The 24,266-nt window shown below is 40.9% G+C and overlaps 1 protein-coding gene across 1 annotated transcript in view; it reads right to left on the bottom strand.

Moving 5' to 3' along the window:
* The window catches only part of LOC311235131 (uncharacterized protein), a 102,241-nt gene that overhangs the window by 32,934 nt on the left and 45,041 nt on the right, over positions 1-24,266 (bottom strand). The window contains exon 2 of the mRNA XM_084322485.1: positions 11,387-11,766. Coding sequence (XP_084178611.1) covers positions 11,387-11,766 — 380 coding nt within the window. The remainder of the gene's footprint in view (positions 1-11,386; positions 11,767-24,266) is intronic.

Raw genomic sequence — 24,266 nt, 5'->3', positions numbered from 1 at the left:
GACATTTACATGGGTACCTTAGTGGTGTAGTGTATCTTGTAGACCAGGCCCATTGCAAGTTGCTGTACTCTGTCGTCCACTCTAAGCCATCCTAGGTTGTCAAAATGGGCAGGGGTGAGGTGGGTTTTAGGAGTAAGGTCAAGCAGTAGTCTGACCAGTTTGTTTTGTGATGTTTGTAATCTTATTATTAGTGCCTTTGAGGTGTTTTGGTACCATGAGGTGCAACAGTACATTTTACTCAAACTGAGTCCATTTGAGCCCAAGTGAGTAAAATCGTACTCAGTTTGAGTAAAATTTACTCAGCGAAATTTACTGTTTTTGATTACATTGGGTGCCATTTTGTCAGGAAAGATTTGCCTCTAGGATGGAACCCAGGTATGTGACAATATTGTCACCCACTGTAACAGAGAAGCCGTTGGCCTTGCCGAGTTTGTTTTTGATCCAAAGAGAATGGAATCTGTTTTACCCAGGTGTAATGATAGTTTGGAGAAAAGTAGCTTTGAGTTTCCAGGACTGTTATTGATGATAGCGGAGTAGTACTGGGACCGTGCATCTCTGAGGGATTTTGAGTAGTGCCTTTCTAAACACTCCTATAAGAGGATGATGACATCATCAGCTTTAGTCTTGGGAATATAACCAGGAAGGAGACATGAAATGGAAGACTTGTTCCCATGGGAGGTCTCATGTTACACAATGTCTCGTCACTTCACATCATCAGTGATGGTCCTGCAAGCCTCTAATCCAGCCTTCTCCAACGCAAGTACCACCTAGAACCAGCTAAATAGCTCGACTTGGGAACCCTCTCCACTTCATCTCTCCCAAGTTAAGTAACGTTCCCTTCTGCTCGCAATTTGGATGTTGGATATTGTGAACAAATGCGCCATCAGTCATTCAGCTCTCCTTTGACAGGCTGACTGAATCCTTTACCAAAACAAAGAAGAGTGGTCCCTGGAAACAACGTTTTACAACCATTTTGTTGCACACCACCCCACTTCCTCTGTGGAAGCCAGCAGAGTTGGGCTAGTTGTGGCTATTATATTGCCTTAGGGCTGGTTTTACTGATCCAGCGTCAACCGAGCCCATTTCCCCTTTCCCATTTTAGTCTCGTCTCCACACTGTTTGTATCTTTCCTTCCCCAATCCCTTTGATGTTTTTAGAACTAGGGTAAGTACTAGGGTAAATACTAACAGGCAGGCTTTTCTCCTTGTTCCTCCCGTTGGTAGTGTGTGAATGCCCAAAGGCTATCCACTAGTGTAGGTGATGGGGATTTCCTCGTGGCAGTGGTGATATTTCCCCTAACCGTAGGCGTTCCGCTAAGTGTTATTTTCCCCTTCCACATTGCACTGTGAATTTATGGAATAACCAAGTGTGTTGCAGGCTTAGCTTGCTAAGTCACATTAGCCTAGCTTGAGCCTTTTTCTTTGTATCAGAGTGGCTAGTAGAACATAGTAATTTGTGCATGTTTCCACCTAGTGCGAATTGCTAAGGGAATACTAATCCCAGCTGCAGGAGTGACTATATAATAGGTAGGCCAGGGTTATTTCACCCTCCTGTACTGCTGCCACCTGTCCACCAGAGGGCCCCTTGGTGCCTCCAACCTCGTGGGAGAGCCATTGGCTACACCTCACACCAGCTGAAAAAAGGAAATTTCCCCAGTTCTCTTTGTACTTTGTATATTGATTTCTGTAAATAAAGTGTTAGTTTTACACCTGTTGTCTGTCCACTCTGTGTTGGAATCTCCTACCCCCCTTTATTACAGTGGTGTAGTGGTTAACACTGTCGCTTTACAGCAATAAGGTCCTGGGTTTGATTCCCACTTGGGGACCAGGTACACAGGTGGGGCGGGCCATTCTGTGTGGAGTTTGCATTTGCAAGATTTCCCCCTTAACACTTAACACAGCCGTGTTTTCCTTTTTACCCCCTTGAATGCCACCATCCACTCCCAATGTTAACTTAATATCGCCTAATCTATGTTTTAAATTATGGCTGTGTGTCTAATCTGCCCGTCGCTTATCAAAGACTCATTTTCCAGTCAACATTGTCAAGGCAGATTGTTTTTTTTATCGCTTCATTTCCGTTTGATAGCATTTTGAAAATCACTCGTTTTCGCGGAAAAAACAACCTGTTGTGAAGGATCAGATTAAACCGAATATATATATTTATTTATGGATATATATTTAATAGTATTTGTATATCGTTTGATATCCCTTGTATATTCCTTGTACATATACACGGAATATCCCTTTATTCTACTACAGCCCATAATAGTTCATTCTCTTATTGGACAAAAGGACCAGGCGCCAGGGACAAGCCCCTGGCGTTCAAGTTCAAAGGTACCGACGAGACATGCCCTTACTAGCCACAGCTCCGCGCAGGAATACGGCTACCGAAAGCAGAGCGGCACTACTTGTCCACCGTGCATATAAATATGGCGCAAGAAATGTAGAATTCCTCTTAGTCCTTTACCCAACTAAGTAACAAGACGTGAAGCCTCACCCCACGATACCGCGTGCGGTGTAGTACGGCCTGTTTGGCCTTAGAATAGCAGTGAGACCTCGTGCGAATTAATAGCTGAATTGCCAGAGTTTGGCACCGTATTTCTATTAAGTAATAATAGTCTATTATGTATGGTGCATCGTTCGGTTAGAGTTCTAAAGTGAGCAGCACCCCCATCGTTTCCTCGCGTTATCTAGAGTCTTAACCAGGTTGGGCAGACCACGCGCGGTGCTTTCATCTGAGGAGTTCTAGGCGAGGACGAGTGGACCTGCACATTGGATTACCTACCCCGACGACTGCTGAGCCCTATACGGCATGGAATATCTATTTGCTTTGGTGCTTTGATTTGTGGAGCGGATAATCGCCAACACCGGTGAGTGTTGGATTTACCCCGAGAGGAGCCAAGGTGAGACGGCGCTCAGACCAGACTGAGGTCGCCTCGCTTCTTCTTCGTTGTGGACCTAAAGCTACAGCTATCGTCTACAAGAGAGCCCAAGTGTATTCATCTGCGGATCAAGGTTCTACGGGCACTGTGTTCTGTACCTGGACTCTCCCTAGAAATCGTTGACCAGACGGGATACAGCCGACGGCTCTCCTACCCCCCCTACTGTCTTACAACCGGCGGGACCCCTTCAGTATATTATCCAGCTATAATCATTAAGTGACCATCGCTATAATTCCCTAAGAGCCAGGTTGTATACTTGCTTCCTGTGTAACCAGAGATTGGACATTCAGTGTTGATTTGCCTACGAATACTCATTTGCCTTACAAGTGCATTCAAATCATAAATGTAATAAGTAACTATTATATGTACCCTTTGCTATATATTAAATATTTGACTTATACCTTTGTGTGGACCTGATTTCATATGTGGGAAAGTGTTCATCATACTTAGATATCGTGTACTGTATGGCCAGTAATTAAAGTACATAAAGCGGTAGTGGTTTAATGATACCATACTTATCAATACAGTCAGGGAATTGTACCCCTCAGTTACACAACCCTATGATGATAATCGTCTTTTACTGGAATATTCCAGAATGTTGTCATTTGTCGGCCTATTTATGAATAGTTTTCAAATAAACGCTAGATGATCGATAGTATATGTGTGCGCACGCACGCACACTCGTGCCGCGCGCTGATAATCGCTGCTCTTATTTCCTGATGGCTTTTACAGTCAAAACAGCTATATCACATATAGGGGAAACACTTATATATCCGTGAAAACGAGTCTGATTATCCTAAGACTGATAACATAGATTCCTTACCTGAGGTCAGATGGTATCCAAATGGTTTATTCCAATTTCCGATCGCCATTCGATAATTGTATTGATCCACCGTGTGTACAGTAGAACACATTCGCCGTGGCACCAAGGTTCCAGAATGAACTCTGGTAGACCCCGGTTACATCAGTGAGAAGTAAAATGTGGAGTCAGAAATCCGTTCTCCCATTCGCTTTCATTGAGTCCAATCCAAAAGGGTGATTTACCATCTGGGAGACGATAGGGGGCGCTTTTTTCACATCTGAGCGCCGGCGGTGCCTGGATCTCCAACGGTAGGCTCGCTTGATGCAATATGATTTCAGAACGCTAATAAAAAAATTTAAAACGAGAATACTCGTGACGTGGCATTCAGCGGTTGGGGGGTAAACCCGAGAAATATCGGGCGTGGCATCCAAAGTGGTAACAAAAAAAATAACCAATGGAAAAGCATGCAGAACAGATCGCTAACGCTGTCGTGTCCCTGATGAAGATGGACAGGAGCACTTTGCTTGGTCCCTGGGTCTGGCCCCACGCTGCAACCCATGTCTGCTCCCAGCTCCCCTTGGGGGGGAAGGACGACTGGATGGGTAGCAGAGCGCAGAGAGAACATTTCAATGGTGACCCAAAAAATCCATGTGTCGCCCATCTGTGTACACTGCATGGCAATGTGCTACAAATAAAGACATCATCTTCAAAGTCCAGTTTCATTACATCCAGATCGATTTAGGTCAACCTGTGACACACCTTCTAGTACCATTAATATATTGCGAGAACTAATAAAGAACAAAAGGGCATAGCTTTAAGCCTTCAGACTATATCCCATGGTAATGACGGGTTATGAAAACATTGACAATTGACAAGAACATTGTCATAGTTGACTCTCACCCAATGAAATCCTTGGCCGTCCCCCCTACTTAACCACCTGGCCCTTCTATCCTCTTTGTTTTACTGTGTCCTACCAGTTTTTATTACTTTCATTGCTTTATTATGTTTTTAATCTTATATCTTGCACCATATTGTTTTGTTTTTGTTGCTTTCATTGCTTTGCTATGTTTTTTTTCTTTCTTTCTTTTAACACTTTGATTGTCTAAGGCTAAATTCATGATATACCATAGGTTGCCAGCTCTATTTGTCTATGGAGAAGTTCCCCTTCTTTGCAGAGCTATAACTTTTTAAATTCTATTGCTAAATTGCCATTATTAGGGCCCATTCAATGTCCTATATGTATTGTTCAGGGTGAAGCAACGTTAAACTTTTTCATTCACATATTCATACTAAAGTATGGTCTAATGTATAAGTATGTTTTCATCGCTTTCTGCAGCTTTCTCCAGAACGTGATCTATAGCCCCAAATGCATTATATTGATGATGAAATACAGTTTGATGGCAATCGGCGCGATATAAAAAATTCCAACTAGACATGGTTCTAGAAGTTACTACACGTCATCTGATGATGACCGGATGGGTGAGGGGGCGTTTATAATTCCGTGGGCAACATTATACCATTCATCTAGTGTGGGTCATATGTTCATCAGATCAGTTAGTATAGGAGACATTGAAAAATAACGCTGAATCTTACCGTATCTTCCTCGCGCCGTTGGGCGATGAGCGTGGAACAGACATTTTCCTATTATGGGATGTAGAAATATCGGGTCCATTTCCAGCTTGTATAATAGTATATACGTCCAAATCATGTTGTTTATCGAGTTATTGGCAACGGATCGCTATGTATTGTGACGAGCTAGAGTGCCGGAACCTATACCGAGTGCCCGGAAGTAATATGGGTGAATAGCACATCGTCCAAGTAACTTCCTCTTTGGCGATTGCGCCGATCGGCCAACAGATGGCGCTCTTGAACCGCTAGAGGGTTCAGTGGGGCTTTTTGGTGGGTCTCAGGCCAGCGGATGGGAAATATGAATCAGATCACAGATTTTTGAAATATTGATATCAAAGACGAGTTACGGCGTCTTCGGCAACTTGAGCATGGCGGGGAAGGACGCCTAAACTCGTCTTCTGGCAGTTAAATACCTTGCCTCACACTATTTTGTTTTTATCAACTTGCTTGTGAAGCACTTTGGTGTCAGCTGCCGCTGCCTGGAAATGTGCTATACAAATAAAACTGACTTGACTTGAAATACAATACTGTGTGATTCAGTTGACATGTTAGCCCTGCTGTATGGCACAAGCCAAGTGCATAGCGAAGTTGTGCCAAGCCAGTGCAAGTCTGTTTATGTCCACATTCCTTGTTATTTTGAAATTCCAGACAGACTGAAGAGGAGAGCATTTCACAGGCTGATCTTGTCAGAATCTCTTGTTATGCCACTGGAATGTGTTGTACACTATGTAATAATGAAGCAAAAATAAACCAGGCATTAGTGTAATAGTATTAGTGTCATAGTGTACTAGTGTAATAATCTGCTTTCATTGGACTTTTTGCCCTGCCAACCTACACTTAAACCCACCTAATGTGTAGGCTACTCAAAAATAAATGGGTGGCTGCCACCAGGTGGAGACTTTTATTTTTTTTATTCAATTTATTTAGTAATTTATTTAAACAAATATACATTTATCTTAAATGTATAGGTAAAAAAAGATACTCATACATGCAAAATATTTACACAGACCAATGCGTGATCTGACAATGCACATATTCTTTTATCACACAGAAGGAACAAAATAGTTATATCCTATATATGGAGAGAGGAAATCTAAAGGGGCTCATAAGAGCCCAATCAACATCAAGGTAAACTGTGTACAAAAGAAAAGCTCAGTTTTCTCATAGAGTCGGCGGTTTTTCTCTTCCTGTTTTCGCTTGTGAGTTTTTCACCTAGATCCCTGATTCGTACATCCCAGGGATTAAAGCAAAAAAAATCTCCTGACTGAACTTTTTTTCAGGCCAAGTCATATTCTTATTTTAACCTCCACTGTATATATATTTTTTAATAGCGTTAGCGTTTTAAGGGAACTAGATTATTTTGAACATCTTTTCTATTGCCAGTTTGCTTTTATGAAATATCAATTCTGTTTTCAATTCATTAAATAAAACTGATACTTTGCAAGGGTTGACTCTGACTTTGTCATACAAATAAATAAATCTACATACTAACTTTTCAGCGCACGTTTTTATTTACAGTACATTGTGACAACTCAACAAGCTTATGACTTGAACAAGGAACTAAACAAGGGAAACAGTGCATACTCTGCAGGGAACACATTTTTCTTTTTGGCTTACCAGCCAAGGTGGCTGGTAGATTAAAAAAAAAATAAACTACCAGCCAGGCAGACTTTTTACCAGCCAAAAATGATAAATAGCTTTTTAGTATATCGCCATGTGTTATTATTACTATATAATACTCTCGTATGCAATTTTCAATTAATATAATAAACAACATAAATATATATATATTTAGTGTAGGGCTGTCCCAAATACTATTTTACAGGCTTTGAATACTCCTTGGTGTTTCCGAACACGTATTCGAATACTCTCTCAAAAACACTATTAAAAGTGTTGGCAACTTGGCTACCATTCTGTTCTATCCAGTAGCAACCCGAGACGTCACTTCAAATTGCATTGGCAACATGCATTATGATCACCGTTGTACTACCAGTATGCTTCTGTGTGTATAGACAATTGTGTGTACGTACAAAAGTTTCGGTGTTTTAGACTTCGCTCTTTTATTTTGAAACCACCCGACCGGAAGTATTATTGTTGTTATCGCTAGCTAGCGGAACAGTCGTCCGGTTCTGTGCTTTTGAGCTAACGCTAGTTAAGCAAGCTAATATTTGTCTTCCTTTGACTTGTTGAAAATATCTAGGATACAAATGTTGAGATTGTTGGTGAACAAGCGACTAAGTGCAGCTATGTTGCAGTGTGCACACACACTGTCGAGTCTTGACTTTAGGCACAAAGTGGACATTTACGCATATAACGTAGAACATTTGCGCATATTACTCCGGTTAATAAAAGTTAAGACGTATGTAGTACCTACTTACTGGTCACAGGAGTTTTCAATAACGTTTGGATGGTAATCAATTTTGTGAATACATTTGTTGAAACAACATATTTGTTGGCAGACGACTCCTTATAAACACTGCTATCTAATGTTAGCAAGCTAAGCGTGCATAGCTCGACCTGGCTGTGTAACGTTAAGTAACTTTTGTTCCGCTCATCACTGCATACAATTTGAAGTAAGAGAGAGGTGCACTCCTCTCATGCTACGAACGGACACACATACACGTCACGTATAGAAGCGACTGCTAACACAGAAGCAATTTCTTTTATGAAAATTCAGAAAGTTGGCTCCCAATTTATGTACACGCCAGGGTGACGAGTAGCCTCCGTAATTTACCAGCCAAAGAGTAAATCTACACATCATTGGCGCTTGGCGGGTGCTTATTTTGTTCCCATCTACAAATCATATTATACCAGGTAGCCAATTGACGGAAAATCCGTCACGACTCCGAATCAAATTGACGGAAATCAGTCTCAGGACGGAGCGCTTTAATCCCTGCGTACATCCCCAGTTGGGGTATCGGAAAGCCACACTCATTGGCTACAACCCTGTCCAATATTTTTTGAGATCGCCAAATGATTGACGGAACTAGAGCCCCAAGAGTCAGGAGTAGTATTTGCGCAATATCGTGTACTTTGCACAAGCCTCAAATATTGGCATGTAACTCGAGAACCGTTGAACGGATTTTGTCACTTGAAAGGGATATCAACAGGCAAAAAATGGGACTTTAATTCGATATATGCATCATAATAAAAAAAATGTATGCACACCCGAGCCACTAGAGGTCGCCAAAGTGCCTGTGGGCAAATCGTCACATGTGGGCCCTTGCAGCTTAAGAGGCTAAATTAGCTGGATAAGCTTTCCACTCCCTCAAAAATGGCAGCTCCCTTTCTCAGAGATCCCATTATACCATTCTGAATGTTTGTGCTAAATTTTTCTAGAGGGGTCGCGAGACGATTTCCAGAATGTATTGATTTCATAGAATGTGTGAAGGCGGCTACGTGGCGTAGTGGGCAAGGCGCTCGCCACGAATGACGGAGACGCTGGGCTTGCCTGTTCGAGCCCAGCGCTCCACATTGCTTTCAGTTTAGCTGGTCGTTCATACTAATACACATTGGCCGTATTAGGGGGTGGGAAACTGATGGGTGGGGATCGGGCGTTGTGGACAGCGACTCCTACAGGTCGGTTGGTGCGCCTGCGCAGTAGAATCAGGAAGTGTCGGGGGCAGCGTGAGCCTCCCACGCGTTACTCCTCGCCACTGAGAGATCGAGCTGCGCAGGTGAAAAGATGCGACTGCTGTTACCTCAAGTACCGGAGGGGACTTGTGCTATGTATGACTTAGTCCACATTGCAGCCGGCTTGTGGGAGGCAAAAAACAGCGTTCGTGACAGGGGAGGGTTGAATTGGATGATACGAAATTGGGATGGGAGAAAATATAGAAAATGGGAGAAAAAGTGGATCAAAAAAGAATGTGTGAAATAGGCCTATAATTAAAAACAATTAAAATACATTAAACTGGTAAAATAAATGCTTTTGAAATGTAAAATAGATCTAAAATGCTGATAAATCGTATTCAGCCGATGGATTTCCTACATAATGCAGCACATCATAGCTACGGCACGCCCAACACCTGTTTGAGCTGCAGGATGAGGCACGCTTGTTTCTGACGGAGAATGCGTCCCAGCTCGCTTTCCACCTCCGATACCGACTGGATAACAAGGCTAGAATATTTGTCTTGCATATTTACTCAAATTAATGGACTTAATCCATCACTACAAGGTGAAAACACAACCATCCTGTCGTTCAATGATAAAATACAAGCGCTCACGAGGAAACTCGACCGCTGGAGTAGAAATGGGCCGGATTTATGTTTCCAGACCTTGATGCATTTATGGAGGAAAATGAACTGAGTGTGAACACAGTGAAGATGTCTATAACTCACCTCCAAGCCCTTCTTGAACGGTTTAAAAAGTATTTCCCAGAGGAAATCAAGCGACCGCACCTTAAAACGTGTTTCAGTCCAAGCCGCTGGCTGAGTTCAATTGAGGGGGAATACGCATATTATATTATATATTATAATATAATTATTACATATTATATTATATCCTCATAAGTATCTATTAATTCGTATCAATTAGATACTCTTTGGGCTTGTTTTTATCTACTTATTCTGAAAGAGTTGAAATAATTATTTTCGCTAGCGAGATCTCATTCGATGATTCATTCCATTAAGCCTACTGCCAGCAGGCACATTTAAAGAAATATAATCTGATTGATTGAGGTAATGAGGCACTTAAAAATAGCCTATATTTTCCCAACACATACGCATTTAACTTGTTTGCGATATTTTCCCATTAGAAAATCATGGTTTCGGTGATCGACGTCTCCCCCTTTTGAAGTAGGAGGGGCACGCGAATTTATCCTGATTACTGAAGTCTGGTTTGAATTAAAGAGATTGTTTGAGCACGAATCAGCCTTTGAGAAACCGAGATAGCCTGACATCAATCATCAGGTTAATTTAAGCTGGCTAATAGGACATTTGATCGGCTTAGTTGAACCACGTACGGGGAACGGGGCCCCGTTCCCCATACTACAATCCACAATTTACCATTCAAAAACATTTTCCATTGCATTTCAGTTCTTGTTACAAGAGTATGGCTGGCTACTACAACTTTGTGTGAATCTTCATGTGGCATTTCATATTTCCAATTTGGTGGAATCCTTTACCACAAAAACTACAAGTGTACAGTTTCTCTCCTGTGTGGATCCTCATGTGGATTTTCAGATCTTCAGTTTGAATAAACTCTTTACCACAAACACTACAATTGTACGGTTTCTCTCCTGTGTGGCTCCGCATGTGGGTTTTCAGACTTACAGCTTGAGTAAACTCTTTACCACAAACACTACAATTGTACGGTTTCTCTCCTGTGTGGCTCCGCATGTGGGTTTTCAGACTTCCAGTTTGAATAAATCCTTTACCACAAACACTACACATGTATGGTTTCTCTCCTGTGTGAATCCTCATGTGAATCTTCACATCTCCAGCTTGAGTAAATCTTTTACCACAAATAGTACAATTGTATGGTCTCTCTCCTGTGTGACTCCTCATATGGGTTTTCAAATTTCCAGCTTGAATAAATTCCTTACCACAAACGCTACACTTGTGCGGTTTCTCTCCTGTGTGGCTCCTCATGTGCCTTCTCAGATGTCCCGCTTGAGTAAATCTATTACCACAAACGCTACAATTGTACGGTTTCTCTCCTGTGTGGATTCTCATGTGGACAGCTCTTTTACTGTTAGACCCGAGTTCTTTGTGACACACACTGCATCTGTATGTCTGAGGAATTCTAGCTTTTTTGTGAGACTTCAGGTGATTCACCAAACTGTCTGTGGACTCGGCAGGTCTTCCACACACACCACATACACATGGTGTATCTTTAATGTGTTTTCTCACATGATTCATAAACCTGGCATGATAGGTGAAAGACTTTCCACACACTTTACAGTTAACAGCATCCTGACTGTCTGATTCCAGATGGAACAATTCCATAGATGTATTGCCCTTAGAACCGCCACTCTCCATCCTATCCTCACCCCTGTCAGTATCTTCACTCACAGCTAAGGAATGGTCTGAGGAGAGGGGCTGACAGTCACTGGTTGGTTCTGAATCTCCACAGTCCTCTCCGTCGGCTTCTGTTTTCATATGTTCAGTGGAGGTGCTTGGTAGAGGCTCTCTCTCTCTGTTTTCTACAGTCAGGTTAAGATGTGGGAACTGACTTTGGTGTTGATCATGGAGGCTTCTCACACAGGTTACAGTGTATATTGCGTCTTTGGTATCAGCCTCCTCCAACCATTGAAGCTGTTCTCTCTCCCGACTGGTCCAGGTTTCCTCCTCTTCCTCTTTAATCAGTGGGGGCTCTGGGTCCTCCTGGTTCAGACTGGCACTCCTCTCCTGCTGCTCAGGGGGAAGGTCCTCTTTACAGACCTGTGGGGGGTCTGGAGAGAGGAACAGAAAACACAGACTTTGTAACAGAATACAATAGGGGTGTAGCGGTACACAAAAACCACGGTTCGGTACGTACCTCAGTTTTGAAGTCACGATTCGGTACAGGTTTTCGGTACAGTGGGGGAAAGTTTGGCTTTCCATGTTCCACTCAGGGGTGATGTAGTGTGCAGTAACTAATTGTACTTGTAGGGCTGTCAACGAATATTATATATTGAAATTAATAATAGACTTGTTAAAAATAAATAGCAATAATAAAATAAAGATAATTATATTAGATTGTGAAAAAAAAACATACTGTTGTATTCGTTCGGTACAGCGCCGTACCAGCGTTTCCGTTAGCCGGTAATTACCGGTATTTGACCGGCAAAATCTGTTGAAGTCCGACATATTTACTCTCTCCGGTCTTAATGTCCGGTGAAAATAATTCCCTGAGTCTAAGCACAATTTGATTATTTGAATTGTATTAAAATTAAATAGCCTATGCGATGAACGAAACGATCATTACATTTGTTTCCTCGTTGCTTCTAATAATGACAACGACGTCGTCAGCGAGAGCTTAGTGCTGGGTGTGAGAACTTTTGTGAAGCTGCAGAGCCAGAGCACTATCAGCACAATGCAGTATTCCAGCAGTACTCCAATTCAGCCATTTTCAGCCAATGTTGGGTGGGGGGCGCTGCTGTGCGGTTCCCAGAAAAGAGCCAATAACACTGAATCAGCTGCTCTGCAGCGCCATACTCTTTGCAAATAAGTCGTTGCGAGGTGGAGAGAGTCGTCACGCAAACCACGATAATGTTGCCGTCTCTCTGCTTTCTCAGTTCTTCGCTTGATATAATTAATACAAATGTCCAATATAACGGAATTCGTTAGCTCATAAAAATGTGATTATAACAGACTGCTGTTTAGTGTCGGACCGACTGCCCACATACGCGGTCTATTTTATTTCAAGTCAGCAGCAGCACGGAGTATCGAGGGAATTATTTTATTTGGAATATATTAATGACTGTATACGTGAAGTTGAACATTATGATATGTGTGACGTGTCTGATACAACGAGGTGAAGCGATGTCGACTCGAGATTCATTTGGGGGTGCGTGTGACAGAGCTGCTGCAGCGGGAGCCTGCGGGGCGGGAGCTTGATGCTGGTAGCGTATCGCACTAACTTGAGAGGCGAGAGATAGTAATTTGATTCTGCAAATCAATTTCTCATTCTTCGCTTGATGTAATTAATACACATGTCCAATTATAACGGAATTCGTTAGCTCATAAAAATGTGATTATAATAGACTGCTGTTTAAAACTCTGACCGGAATATCTCGAATATGTCCGGTGATAGAAATCTTGCAGGATACCCAGACCGGCACGAATATGTTCTAACGGAAACGCTGCGCCGTACTGAACCTAGGGTCCAGTACTGAAGCGGTTCGGTACGGATACCTTTACACCCCTAGAATACAATAGTGTTGGTCAAATACCAATTGGCAAATACATTTATGTAAACATAATGAAGCACTTATAATATCTGTTTTTTAACCATCCTCTCACACATTCATGAGTCTGGAGGGAAGAACAGAGAACACAGACTTAACGAAACAAGCTTTGAAATGACACCTCAACCTCAACTTGCTAGAAGTTGGATATTGGCAGTGTTGTTCAAAGGATATTGTATTTACACCTAAATTAAGTGTTTCCTTTATATATATTTAGCTGCAAGATTATTTTTCATTGACACACACACAACCTGCAGCACACAAAATCAAAGCGACCATAAAATAAAAGGTATACACATTAGGGATGCCTCGATCACGTTTTTGCCACAGATACCGATCACCGATCTTCTATGAGCCATATCGGCCGATACACTGCCGAGTGCCGATACCGATAGTTTTTGGTTTTGTTATAGCAGCTGGCAGTATTATACTGTAGGTAATAACACAGGCATTCTCAAAGTCCGGACTCCGGACTAAATGATCTAATCTAATCTTAGAAATTAAGTAAAGTGAATAGTACTGGGTGTTAAGCATAACAGCATCTAAGTTAATTTACTTCTGACCATTATAGTCAAAGTATTTTCCTATTAACTGAAACTCATAATATCAACGTCTGATAACATCATTGGCATTCATTTTTGCAGTTGTTGGCTAGCGTTGGCTAACTAGCTATCGGTCTTCCGTTGGCTAATGTTAGCTACCTGGCTAGCTACTGATAGCTCATAATATCAACATCTGATAACATCATTGGCATTCGTTTTTGCAGCTGTTGGCTAACGTTAGCCAATGGAAGAATGATAGCCAACGCTAGCCAACAGCTGCAAAAACGAATGCCAATGATGTTATCAGACGTTGATATTATGAGCCATCAGTAGCTAGCCAGCTACAGTAAATAACGTTAGACAACGCCTCATGTATTAAACTAAAGTGAATAGTTTACTGGGCCATTTTGTTTAATGCTTCAGTGATGTTGAAAGAGGAGCTCTCACTAGGGCTGGGCAATATGGCCTCTAAATGATATCGCAATATTTTTTTGGCCATATCAGGGCTGTATGCTAAGCTTTTTCACTATGAAAAATTTAGGGGCACAGAATCTTTTTTAGGGGCAATTTTACCATTATAGTGCAAAAAAATATGTTCCTCCTGCCTCATTACTGTGGTCCCTTTATTTAACATTTAAGTGCTTTTGTTTTCAGGTTTGTATCTTTTATAATGAACCAACTGAAGTATTACCACAGCTGCAAACATTTCTTCTTTCATTGATAAGTGTATTAACAGTGTTCATTAAGGATGGGTATGGTTAGGATTTTATCGATACTACTACTTTTATCGATACTGCTTAACGGTTCGGTACTTTATCAATACTCTTATCGGTTCTTTTTGATTATTTTGCAAGAAATCTTTTTTTATTAAGAACAGAATCGACATTGCTTTATTATTCTTTTATATAACTATATTACTGCACATGGCTACTTTTTGATCAATTAATGCAAGCAGTCAGATTAATTTACTTAATTTTGGGACTTTCCATTTCATTTAGAAAGTTCTTAAATCAGAATGTCCCACCCAATACCCAGCTGTTAAAAACGGTTCAATACTCCATTTTATTAGTAGATACTTTTAGAACAATAGCCAGATGCTGTATTTTCCATGAGTTGAGTGGATGCATGGCCGGAGCAGAGTGAGTGAGTGAGTGAGTGAGTGAGTGAGTGAGTGAGTGAGTGAGTGAGTGCGCACACTTTAGCTGAACTCGCACCAAACAATGCATAGGGAAATAGTCAGACATGATACATCCCAGAATTATTTCATAATACAAAGTTTCTGAATGGATATTTGGATTAAACCAAGTTGTATGCAGTGATGAGCGGTCTTTCCCCGCGGAACACAAGTTACTTAAACGTTACACGGGTCACGCTATGAATCAGTATACTGCGTACTGTATAGTGCGAAATAAATCGTTCCAGCAAAGTAGGCTTTGTGAATACTGAACGACTTGACAACGCTTGTCAAGAACCAATCGCGCAGTAGGTTGGGAAATACTGGATCTGTCACCGGTCATCTCTCTCTGAATGGTCCCTGTGGCTAAAACCCTGAATGCGCTCAGAACTTGTACGAGCAGAGAAGAGAGGAGATGTTGTAAATATGCGTTCTATGCATACGCCTGGGCAGCCAGCATCCAACTGTTCTAACAGCAATATATAATCCATTTTAGAAGAAGAATGCACGCAATAAGTTATAATAATAATAATTATTATTGAAAAGTCGTATTTGGGGGCAATTGACCAATGGTTTGCTTTAGTTTCAACCCATGAACTCCTTCCTCTCTCACCTTTTTATATATATATATATATCTTTATTGTATCTACTAAAACTGTATTGTATTGTATTGTATTGTATTGTATTGTTTGTTTTGTAAAGTGTCTTTGAGCATTAGGAAAAGCGCTATATAAATCTGATGTATTATTATTATTAGGAGTTTCTTATCTGGGTAAGAGTGCTCTCGACCACTCTTAGAATTTGGTCTTGCCTGAGAGAAAAGCAACAATAAGAAAACATTGCTGAATCCCACGTAAGAACAAAATAAGAGGAAATGCTAGTTAAGAACGAATTCTGTTCTTATATCGCTTCAGGAATGAGGCCCATTGTGTGTTCTGTATTATAGATATGGAGACAATAGTATGGCTCATTTGACAGGCATTATTCATAGTCCATCACTGACTAATCAGTACATTTCTACATACTGTAGTTTGTGCACTATTACACGCTAAACATCGTCCCTTTCCAAAATAATCCAGTATTTTTTCATGGATTGCGAGATATGACGCGTTATGCAATATGCAATATGCCCAAATCGTTCTGGTTGATAATACTTCCAAATCAAAAAGGTATCACCATGTACATATGTGTTTTTATCAAGGGGGGGGGGGGGGGGGGGTCGTTTTAACTAGAAACTGCGATCGTGTTTGTCGAGCATGTTTTACGTCCGGTAAAACACGACACTCATTGGTACAGAACAGGGTTCGAAATTAACGGGGTCTTGGGGCAAAATGCCCTCGAAAATTGACCAAATGCCCTCGAAAATCAGTTAAGGGGGGCAAGAAAAGCCCCAGACAGTTTACTAATTATATATATGCTCTACAGTGTGAGCATTTCACTCGTATTTGCCCCTAATAATATGTGTGTGCGAACCGGAAAAATCATTTACTCGCAGTGTGCGAGTGAAGATTACAAACAGCTCCGCTGTTAATAGTTCAGAAACTACAAGTCCCACATTCCACAAGGCGCATAAACTTCCAATCACAGTAGAGTTTCCTGCGGTGACGCTGGTTTCATGCGAGTGAAAGGAAATGAGAACACAGTACGCGCTGGAACAGAAAGTCACGGTATAGGCAACTAGGCAAGTTATACATTCAGAATCAGACAACGCAAAAAATTCAGCCAGCCATGAAGCCCATTCATTTTTATTTTGAGCAAAAGAGAGACGAGGAGAAAGAGGAACCCGGCGAGGCAGCTAATGTTACTGAGGCGGATAACGTTAGCGAAGTAAGCACACGCACATCCATGCACACTGTGGGCCAGCCAGTGACTTTGGTGGTGTGTGCTATTGCACATATGTGTGTCCCGTTCCCATTTGCACACGCACATACACACATGCCATCACTGGGAACGCTCAGAGAAAAGGGCTGAGAAGTCTATCTGTGTGTGTGTCTCGCTCTCCCTCTCTACATATCTCTCTCCTGAACCTATTTCATTCAAAAGGAAGACATTGATGGACAGTAGCTATACGTATAATAAATTATAGCTCAGTTGTAGATAATAATTGTATTAACTATTAATTAACTATTATTCAATAGCGTTTCAATTATAATGAATTAAATAATTGTATAAAGAATTGTCCATGTTCTGTCATCTAATAATATATTCCATTGCCTTTCCTATCTGTATCAAAGTCAAAATGTTGGTATCGTGACAAGACTACAACATACAAAAGCAGCTTGACAACCGATATTTATTTTATTTATTTATTTATCCTTTATTTATCCAGGAATGTCCCATTGAGATACAAGATCTCTTCTTTCAGGGAGTCCTGACCAACACGGCACACAACAAGTTTCAACATAAAACGGGGCATTAAACAAAAAACATACAATTCAAATATAAATACAGAAGGCCATTTGTGCAGTGGCAAGGAGCATAATCAGATCAGCAATAGCATCAGGTAAAACAGTTACATGTTTCATAAAGGGCTAATCGTAGCATACCTTTAAAAGCATTCACAGTAGGAAGTGCCTCTAGACAAAGTTTTACTTGCAGCGTATTCCATAAAAAGGGAGCATAGTGGGAGAATGCAGCTTTACCAAGCTCTGACTGCAAAGGAACATTTAAAAGCATCCCATTTGCTGCTTGTCTGGTATTAAAAAAGCAAGGACAGAAGTCTGGAGATATATAAGGGCAGCTTACCTAGCAATGACTTAAGGATAAAAATCAACATGTGTGATTGTCTTCTTTGGTACAGAGAGGACCATCCTAATGACTGATACAAAGTGCAGTGGTGGGTGCGAGAGCCTGCATCCGTTACAAAACGTATGGCAGTATGGTACGCAGAATCCAGCTTTTTAAGCAGGGAGGAAGGAGCATGCATATAGATTACATCGCCATAGTCTAATACAGGCAGAAAGGAACTCTGCACAATTCTCTTCCTGGCTTCAGACGGGAAACATTTCTTTAACCGGAAGAAAAAGCCCAGTTTAGGTCTAAGTTTTCTCAGTAGGTTCCCAATAAGCCAATATGAACATCAAAGGCCATCTTTTCATCAATCCATATGCCCAGATATTTATAGGATGCTACTTTGTCAAGGCATGTCCCTTCCAGTGTCAGAATCGGAGGGACAGCTGTATTAGCTTGAGAGCGAGAGAAGGTCATGTACTTGGTCTTTTTTGCATTAAAGATATCCTTTGCGTCTAGTAGACATGGGCCAATTTGTGATTTTGGTGGTATGTGCTATTTGCACAGAGGATGATCCCTTAGTATGCACACGCACAGTATAATATGCATGTGATAAATAGTTTGTTAATAAACTCTGTGTTACTTGAACAATTTTCACTGTGCTCCTAAATTTCTTTGTGTACTCCTACATTTTTATTTAGATTTTATTTATTTAAATATTATTTAGGAGCACATGTGCTCCTTGGGAAAAAGGTTAGCTTTTTTTGGCAATCGAGCTTCGATTTTTATTCGAAGCTTAAAAAAAATATATATATATAAATGTTTTTTAATAAAAAAAAAAAAGAAAAAGTTTATTCTTATGTTGTGGGACTTATACAGCACTTTGGTAAACTTTGTTGTTTTTAAATGTGCTCTATAAATAAAGTGGATTGGATTAATTAATTAAGTAGCCCCTTTCGTGACTGTGACGCAGCCAACAAGGTTTCACTCGGCTGCGCTGCCTGGGTGCAGTGGGGCTGCTCTCACAGCCAACGACATGACATTACATAATTATGTTGCAACCTTCGTCTATCAAGCAAACAATTATATAAATATTTATATGTATTTGATACCATTCTACATAGGCAGAATTCGACTTAATTAAGCACGTTTTATTAAGACATATTTTTATATGGATCGGGACACTTTAAAAAAGCAGCACAATGAACACAAATCTGTCCGACAGTCTTAAATAACAAACGGCATTGCTTCGCTTCTTCGTCGACATGTCTGCTGCACATGTCCTTGTTGTCTTCAACACGGATAATCTCCACGAGTCCACGTGCTTGTTGTAGAGAGGTGGAGTCGAGGCGCCGCTTACTTTCGTTTCATTGGAATGGAGGCGGGAAGGCGCCGCTTACTTTCGTTTCATTGAAATGGAGGCGCAAGATTTTGGAGGCAAGAAAAAAATAAAATAAAATGTAATACATTTTTATATATATATATATATTTTTTTTAAACTTCGATTTTTTTTTTATGTTCGAAGCTTGTGCCATCGAACGAAGCTTCGAAGCTTCGAAGTATTTAAGACAGCCCTAGCTCTGAAGCACCACATTTTCCACGATTGCTATGTTGTGATCCACTCCTAGGCGGAAACAGCTGAGTGGATCACAAGACAAGCGATATCCCCAGTTCAAAAGGTAGGCGATACTGCCACCTGGTGAGATTCGATCGTCATTGCAATTCCAACGTAGGCAGATGAGGCAGGGAGCTCTAGTTGAGTGTTTAGAACGGGGATCAAAAGGAAAAAGATCAAAGGATCTAAAAACGAGATATTAAGTTTTTGGCACTCAACGCTTGGCGGCGAAACACGATATTACGATCTTCATTTTGACGCAAATACATCAGAATCGTCATCATTTAGAAATGAGATTGCATACGTCTATGAATCGAGATCGCGATTCTTTTACGATTAATCATGCAGCCCTACTTACGCATCATCTTTGCAACTGTAAGCTAAGGATTAATCGGTCGCAGTCAACCAGCACCTGCTAACCGGTCAGCTGGTTAGTGCGGCTGCCTGTGGATCCTATGGTCACAGGTTCAAATCTCTCGTTACATTGGTGGCAGCGGTGGGATCTCACTTCCCTGTGAATCTGTGAATCAGGTTCACGTAGCAATGGGGGTGGGATCTCAGTGCCTTAACCCCTGAGATAGTGTGTGCGGGGACGAAAGAACGTGCAAGGACACACTTTCTCGGGAAGAGGACGTATGTAAACTATGGATTAGTCTTGTCAACCAGCACCTGCTAACGGGTCGGACCCTTTAGCTCAGCCGGTTAGTGCGGCTGCCTGTGAATCCTATGGTCATCACAGGTTAAAGCTAGGGATGCACCGATATGAAAATGTGCCACCGATACCGATATTTGTGGCAACAATTTTTTTTTTAATATTTTTTAAATATATATTTTTTTTGTAATATCTTTTTTTTTGTAATATATATATATTTTTTTTATGAAACTACTGTATATTTGTGTTACAAATTGTGCTCACCGATATGAACATAGGCCTCTTTACTTACTTAAAAAAAGGAAACATCAAGAAATAGCACTATCTCTCTCCCAGTATGTTCTGCAGGGCTGCATCTAGATACTAGTTCTCCCAGCATGGTCTACCTGCTGGGCTGCAGCGAGATACTATTGTCTCAACCAATGAAATTTTGATTGACAGTCGATTCTGCCAATTACGTCACACACCGCTTGCACCCGCCTCTGCTGTTACCACCAATCGGCAAGCCGTATACATTTTTTACTTCGGCTTTTGTCCGCCATTGATTTTGAGTTGACGAGAGGTTTTCTAGAACAACAACAACACGGCGCGGCTGACGTTTAGCTTTTAGCTCCTCAGGATGACTTAAATGAGGCATAATGATTTTACTGCAACTAATGTTATAATAAAACAAAGCCTTTCTATACATGTGTCTGATTGAAAACGTTAACAGATTGCAGAATGGGTAAAACTCAGGGCTCTTTGAGCAACGGAAGGAACTGAGCTAGTATGAACGCTTGCTACGTTCGGGTAAATAATATGCTGATGCTATTGAACGTGTAACACTAACTAATAACGTTAATGCCACAAAACGAATGCCTTGTTAATCATAAGTAGTAACTTTGATGCAGTAGCTTGTGTGTGTGTGTGGGGGGGACTGGGGACGGCATTGTGCAGGTCGCGAGTGAACTTTTTTTTTTCTTGACGCTACACAAATTGATGGATATTTATCGGCTACTGCCATCGGCACATTCGAGCTTATAGGCCGATTGCAGTCAACAAGGCACTTATCGGCCGATACCGATACCCGACCGATACATCGGTGCACCCCTAGTTAAAACCTCTCGGTTACACAACTACCACTAAACGTTACTTTACAATGAATGCAGCCCAAGTTTACTTTAATTAAATTAGGGATGCTCGATATTGGCTTTTTTACCGATACCGATATACCGATATTGTCCAACTATTAATTTCCGATACCGATATCAACCGATACCGATATATGCAGGGTTTCCCCCCCCAAAAAACATAATAATTTCAGGTAATTAATATTACATACTGTATCTCTTGTTGTGGAATTAACACAACATTATGCATACTTTTGACAATAAATAAAATCTGAATTTGTTCTTACTTGCTTGCCTGGGTAAATAAAGGTTAAGGAAATGTAAAAAATAAATATATATTTTTAACCCGATACCGATATTTTCCGATATCACATTTTAATGCCAATATCGTCTGATAATATCGGTAGGCCGATAATATCGGACATCCCTAAATTAAATGCATAATGTGGGGACTTCTGAATGGTGGAAAATGTCATGGCTTATTGGTCTTAGCAGACATAACAATGCTAAGTATACCCAAATATAAGTATTTGTACTTGGTCTGGAAAAAAAGGGGTATTTATTGGGTAGGGGTGTAACTAGGGGTGGGAATCACCAGTTTCATCATGATACGATACGATATCGATTCTTTGGACAACGATACGATATTTGCCGATATCACAAAGTCTCTCACGATACAATACGATACGATTAGATTCAGGTGCCTGCGATCGATACGAGATGATATCATATGCCCATTTAGATCAACAAAAAAAAGGTAATGAAAATATCATTTGACATTTGTATTTTTGAGCTCTTCCAGACATTTAAAGGAAAATCAATCTATTGTTTTTAATACAAATAGACCTCCTGTTCACTGTAAAGTGCCACGTTTTTATATATTGAGCTTTAAACTTTAAGCTACATTTTTTGGAACTCAAAACTCACAACCTCCCTCTCCCAAACCGTTCCTACAACAATTTGTTGATGTTGCATGATCATGTATAGGCCTACATTTATTATGTATTATATTGTTTATGTTTAAATAACATTTAAACATCAAACTCCTCTGACCTCATCTGGTCTTTCCAAAGACGCGCGCACACACACACACAGAAAGGGAGAATGCTATGCTGTAACATCTACACACACGGAGCTACTGCTGTTGTTCTTGGGCGGATATGAGACTCACCACAGGATTTTCAAAATAAGAGTATCGATATGAATCGATCTTATTACATCGCATCGATCCGATTCGATTGTTGATAATTACATCGATGTATCGATCTGGATCGATGTATCGTCCCACCCCTAGGTGTAACGGTACGTGTATTCGTCCCGCGAATTTACGGTACGGCCGTCACGGTGCAGTACGCACGGCATACGACGAATACGCCCCACAGCGCAAACACACGAGTCGCACATGCAGGCACTCGCGAGGTCCGTGCGAGAACAGTGCGCGGCACACCGAGTCCCCGACTTCAGTTCAGAGCGGGCGAAAGTGCGCGGAGAAAGGCACATTTGGAACAGCTGCAGGGTCATTCGTTTTCTTTTGTTTTCTTGTTCGCCCAATAACGTTAACCAAATGAAACCAATGGAAAGAAACACTCGCGTCGCCGACACACACGCGCCAACAAACGCATCAACATTCTCCCCCGCCGGACTCAGGCACAATAAAAAAAAAAAAAAAAAAAAACATACTTTTCCGGACAGATCATCTGAGCTCCACTGTGTTTAAATCCAAATAATCCTCTGCCATTGTTGTAATATGTCATCTGTTCTCTAGTATTCAGTCTCGTCGTGAAGTTAAATTCTCTCTAGAAGTGAAACTGAAACTTAGCAAGGATACGTTGTTAAAGGGGCAGTAGGCAAGTGGATGCCTGAACACAGAATGACACCAGTATCACTGACTACCACGGCAAGCCTATAGAACATTTTTCTATTTAATAATAATAAGTATCATAAATATAATATATTTTAAAAAAAATCTAAAAACGATAATTTTTTTTTATATTAACCCTTTCTCTGACACGCTTATATCCATCCTTATACCATCCTCTGCCAGCTCTATTCGTCTATGGAGATGTTCCCCTTCTTTGCAGGGCTATAACTTTTTAAGTCCGTGGCCGACGTTAAATCATTTATGTAGTATGGGTGATATGTTGATTGGAGCAGTGTGTATGTATAATAATAATCAAACACGCTGAAACTCACAGCAGCTTCCTCATAGCGTTGGGCGATCAGCGTGGAGCAGAAAGTTCGCTATTATGGGATGTCGATCTAGTTGGTCCAGTTCCAGGTTGTATAATACTATATACGTCCAAATCATGTTTATCGAGTTATTGGCAACGGATCGATATGCACGATATATTTCTCCCATCCCAATGTTAGTCGTATGCCAATTCCCAGTCCCTTCCTGGTCGCTGCGCACTTACTAGGGGTGGGAATCACCAGTTTCATCATGATACGATACGATATCGATTCTTTGGACAACGATACGATATTTGCCGATATCACAAAGTCTCTTTTGAGCTTTTCCAGACATTTAAAGGAAAATCAATCTATTGTTTTTAATACAAATAGACCTCCTGTTCACTGTAAAGTGCCACGTTTTTATATATTGAGCTTTAAACTTTAAGCTACATTTTTTGGAACTCAAAACTCACAACCTCCCTCTCCCAAACCGTTCCTACAACAATTTGTTGATGTTGCATGATCATGTATAGGCCTACATTTATTATGTATTATATTGTTTATGTTTAAATAACATTTAAACATCAAACTCCTCTGACCTCATCTGGTCTTTCCAAAGACGCGCGCACACACACACACACACACAGAAAGGGAGAATGCTATGCTGTAACATCTACACACACGGAGCTACTGCTGTTGTTCTTGGGCGGATATGAGACTCGCCACAGGATTTTCAAAATAAGAGTATCGATATGAATCGATCTTATTACATCGCATCGATCCGATTCGATTGTTGATAATTACTAGGGGTGGGACGATACATCGATCCAGATCGATACATCGATGTAATTATCAACAATCGAATCGGATCGATGCGATGTAATAAGATCGATTCATATCGATACTCTTATTTTGAAAATCCTGTGGCGAGTCTCATATCCGCCCAAGAACAACAGCAGTAGCTCCGTGTGTGTAGATGTTACAGCATAGCATTCTCCCTTTCTGTGTG

The sequence above is a fragment of the Notolepis coatsorum genome, assembly GCF_963971535.1.
Source record: "Notolepis coatsorum genome assembly, chromosome: 10".
Lineage (NCBI taxonomy): Eukaryota > Metazoa > Chordata > Actinopteri > Aulopiformes > Paralepididae > Notolepis > Notolepis coatsorum.
Note: the sequence above shows the minus strand (reverse complement) of the source record. Positions and strands in the feature narration are given on the sequence as shown.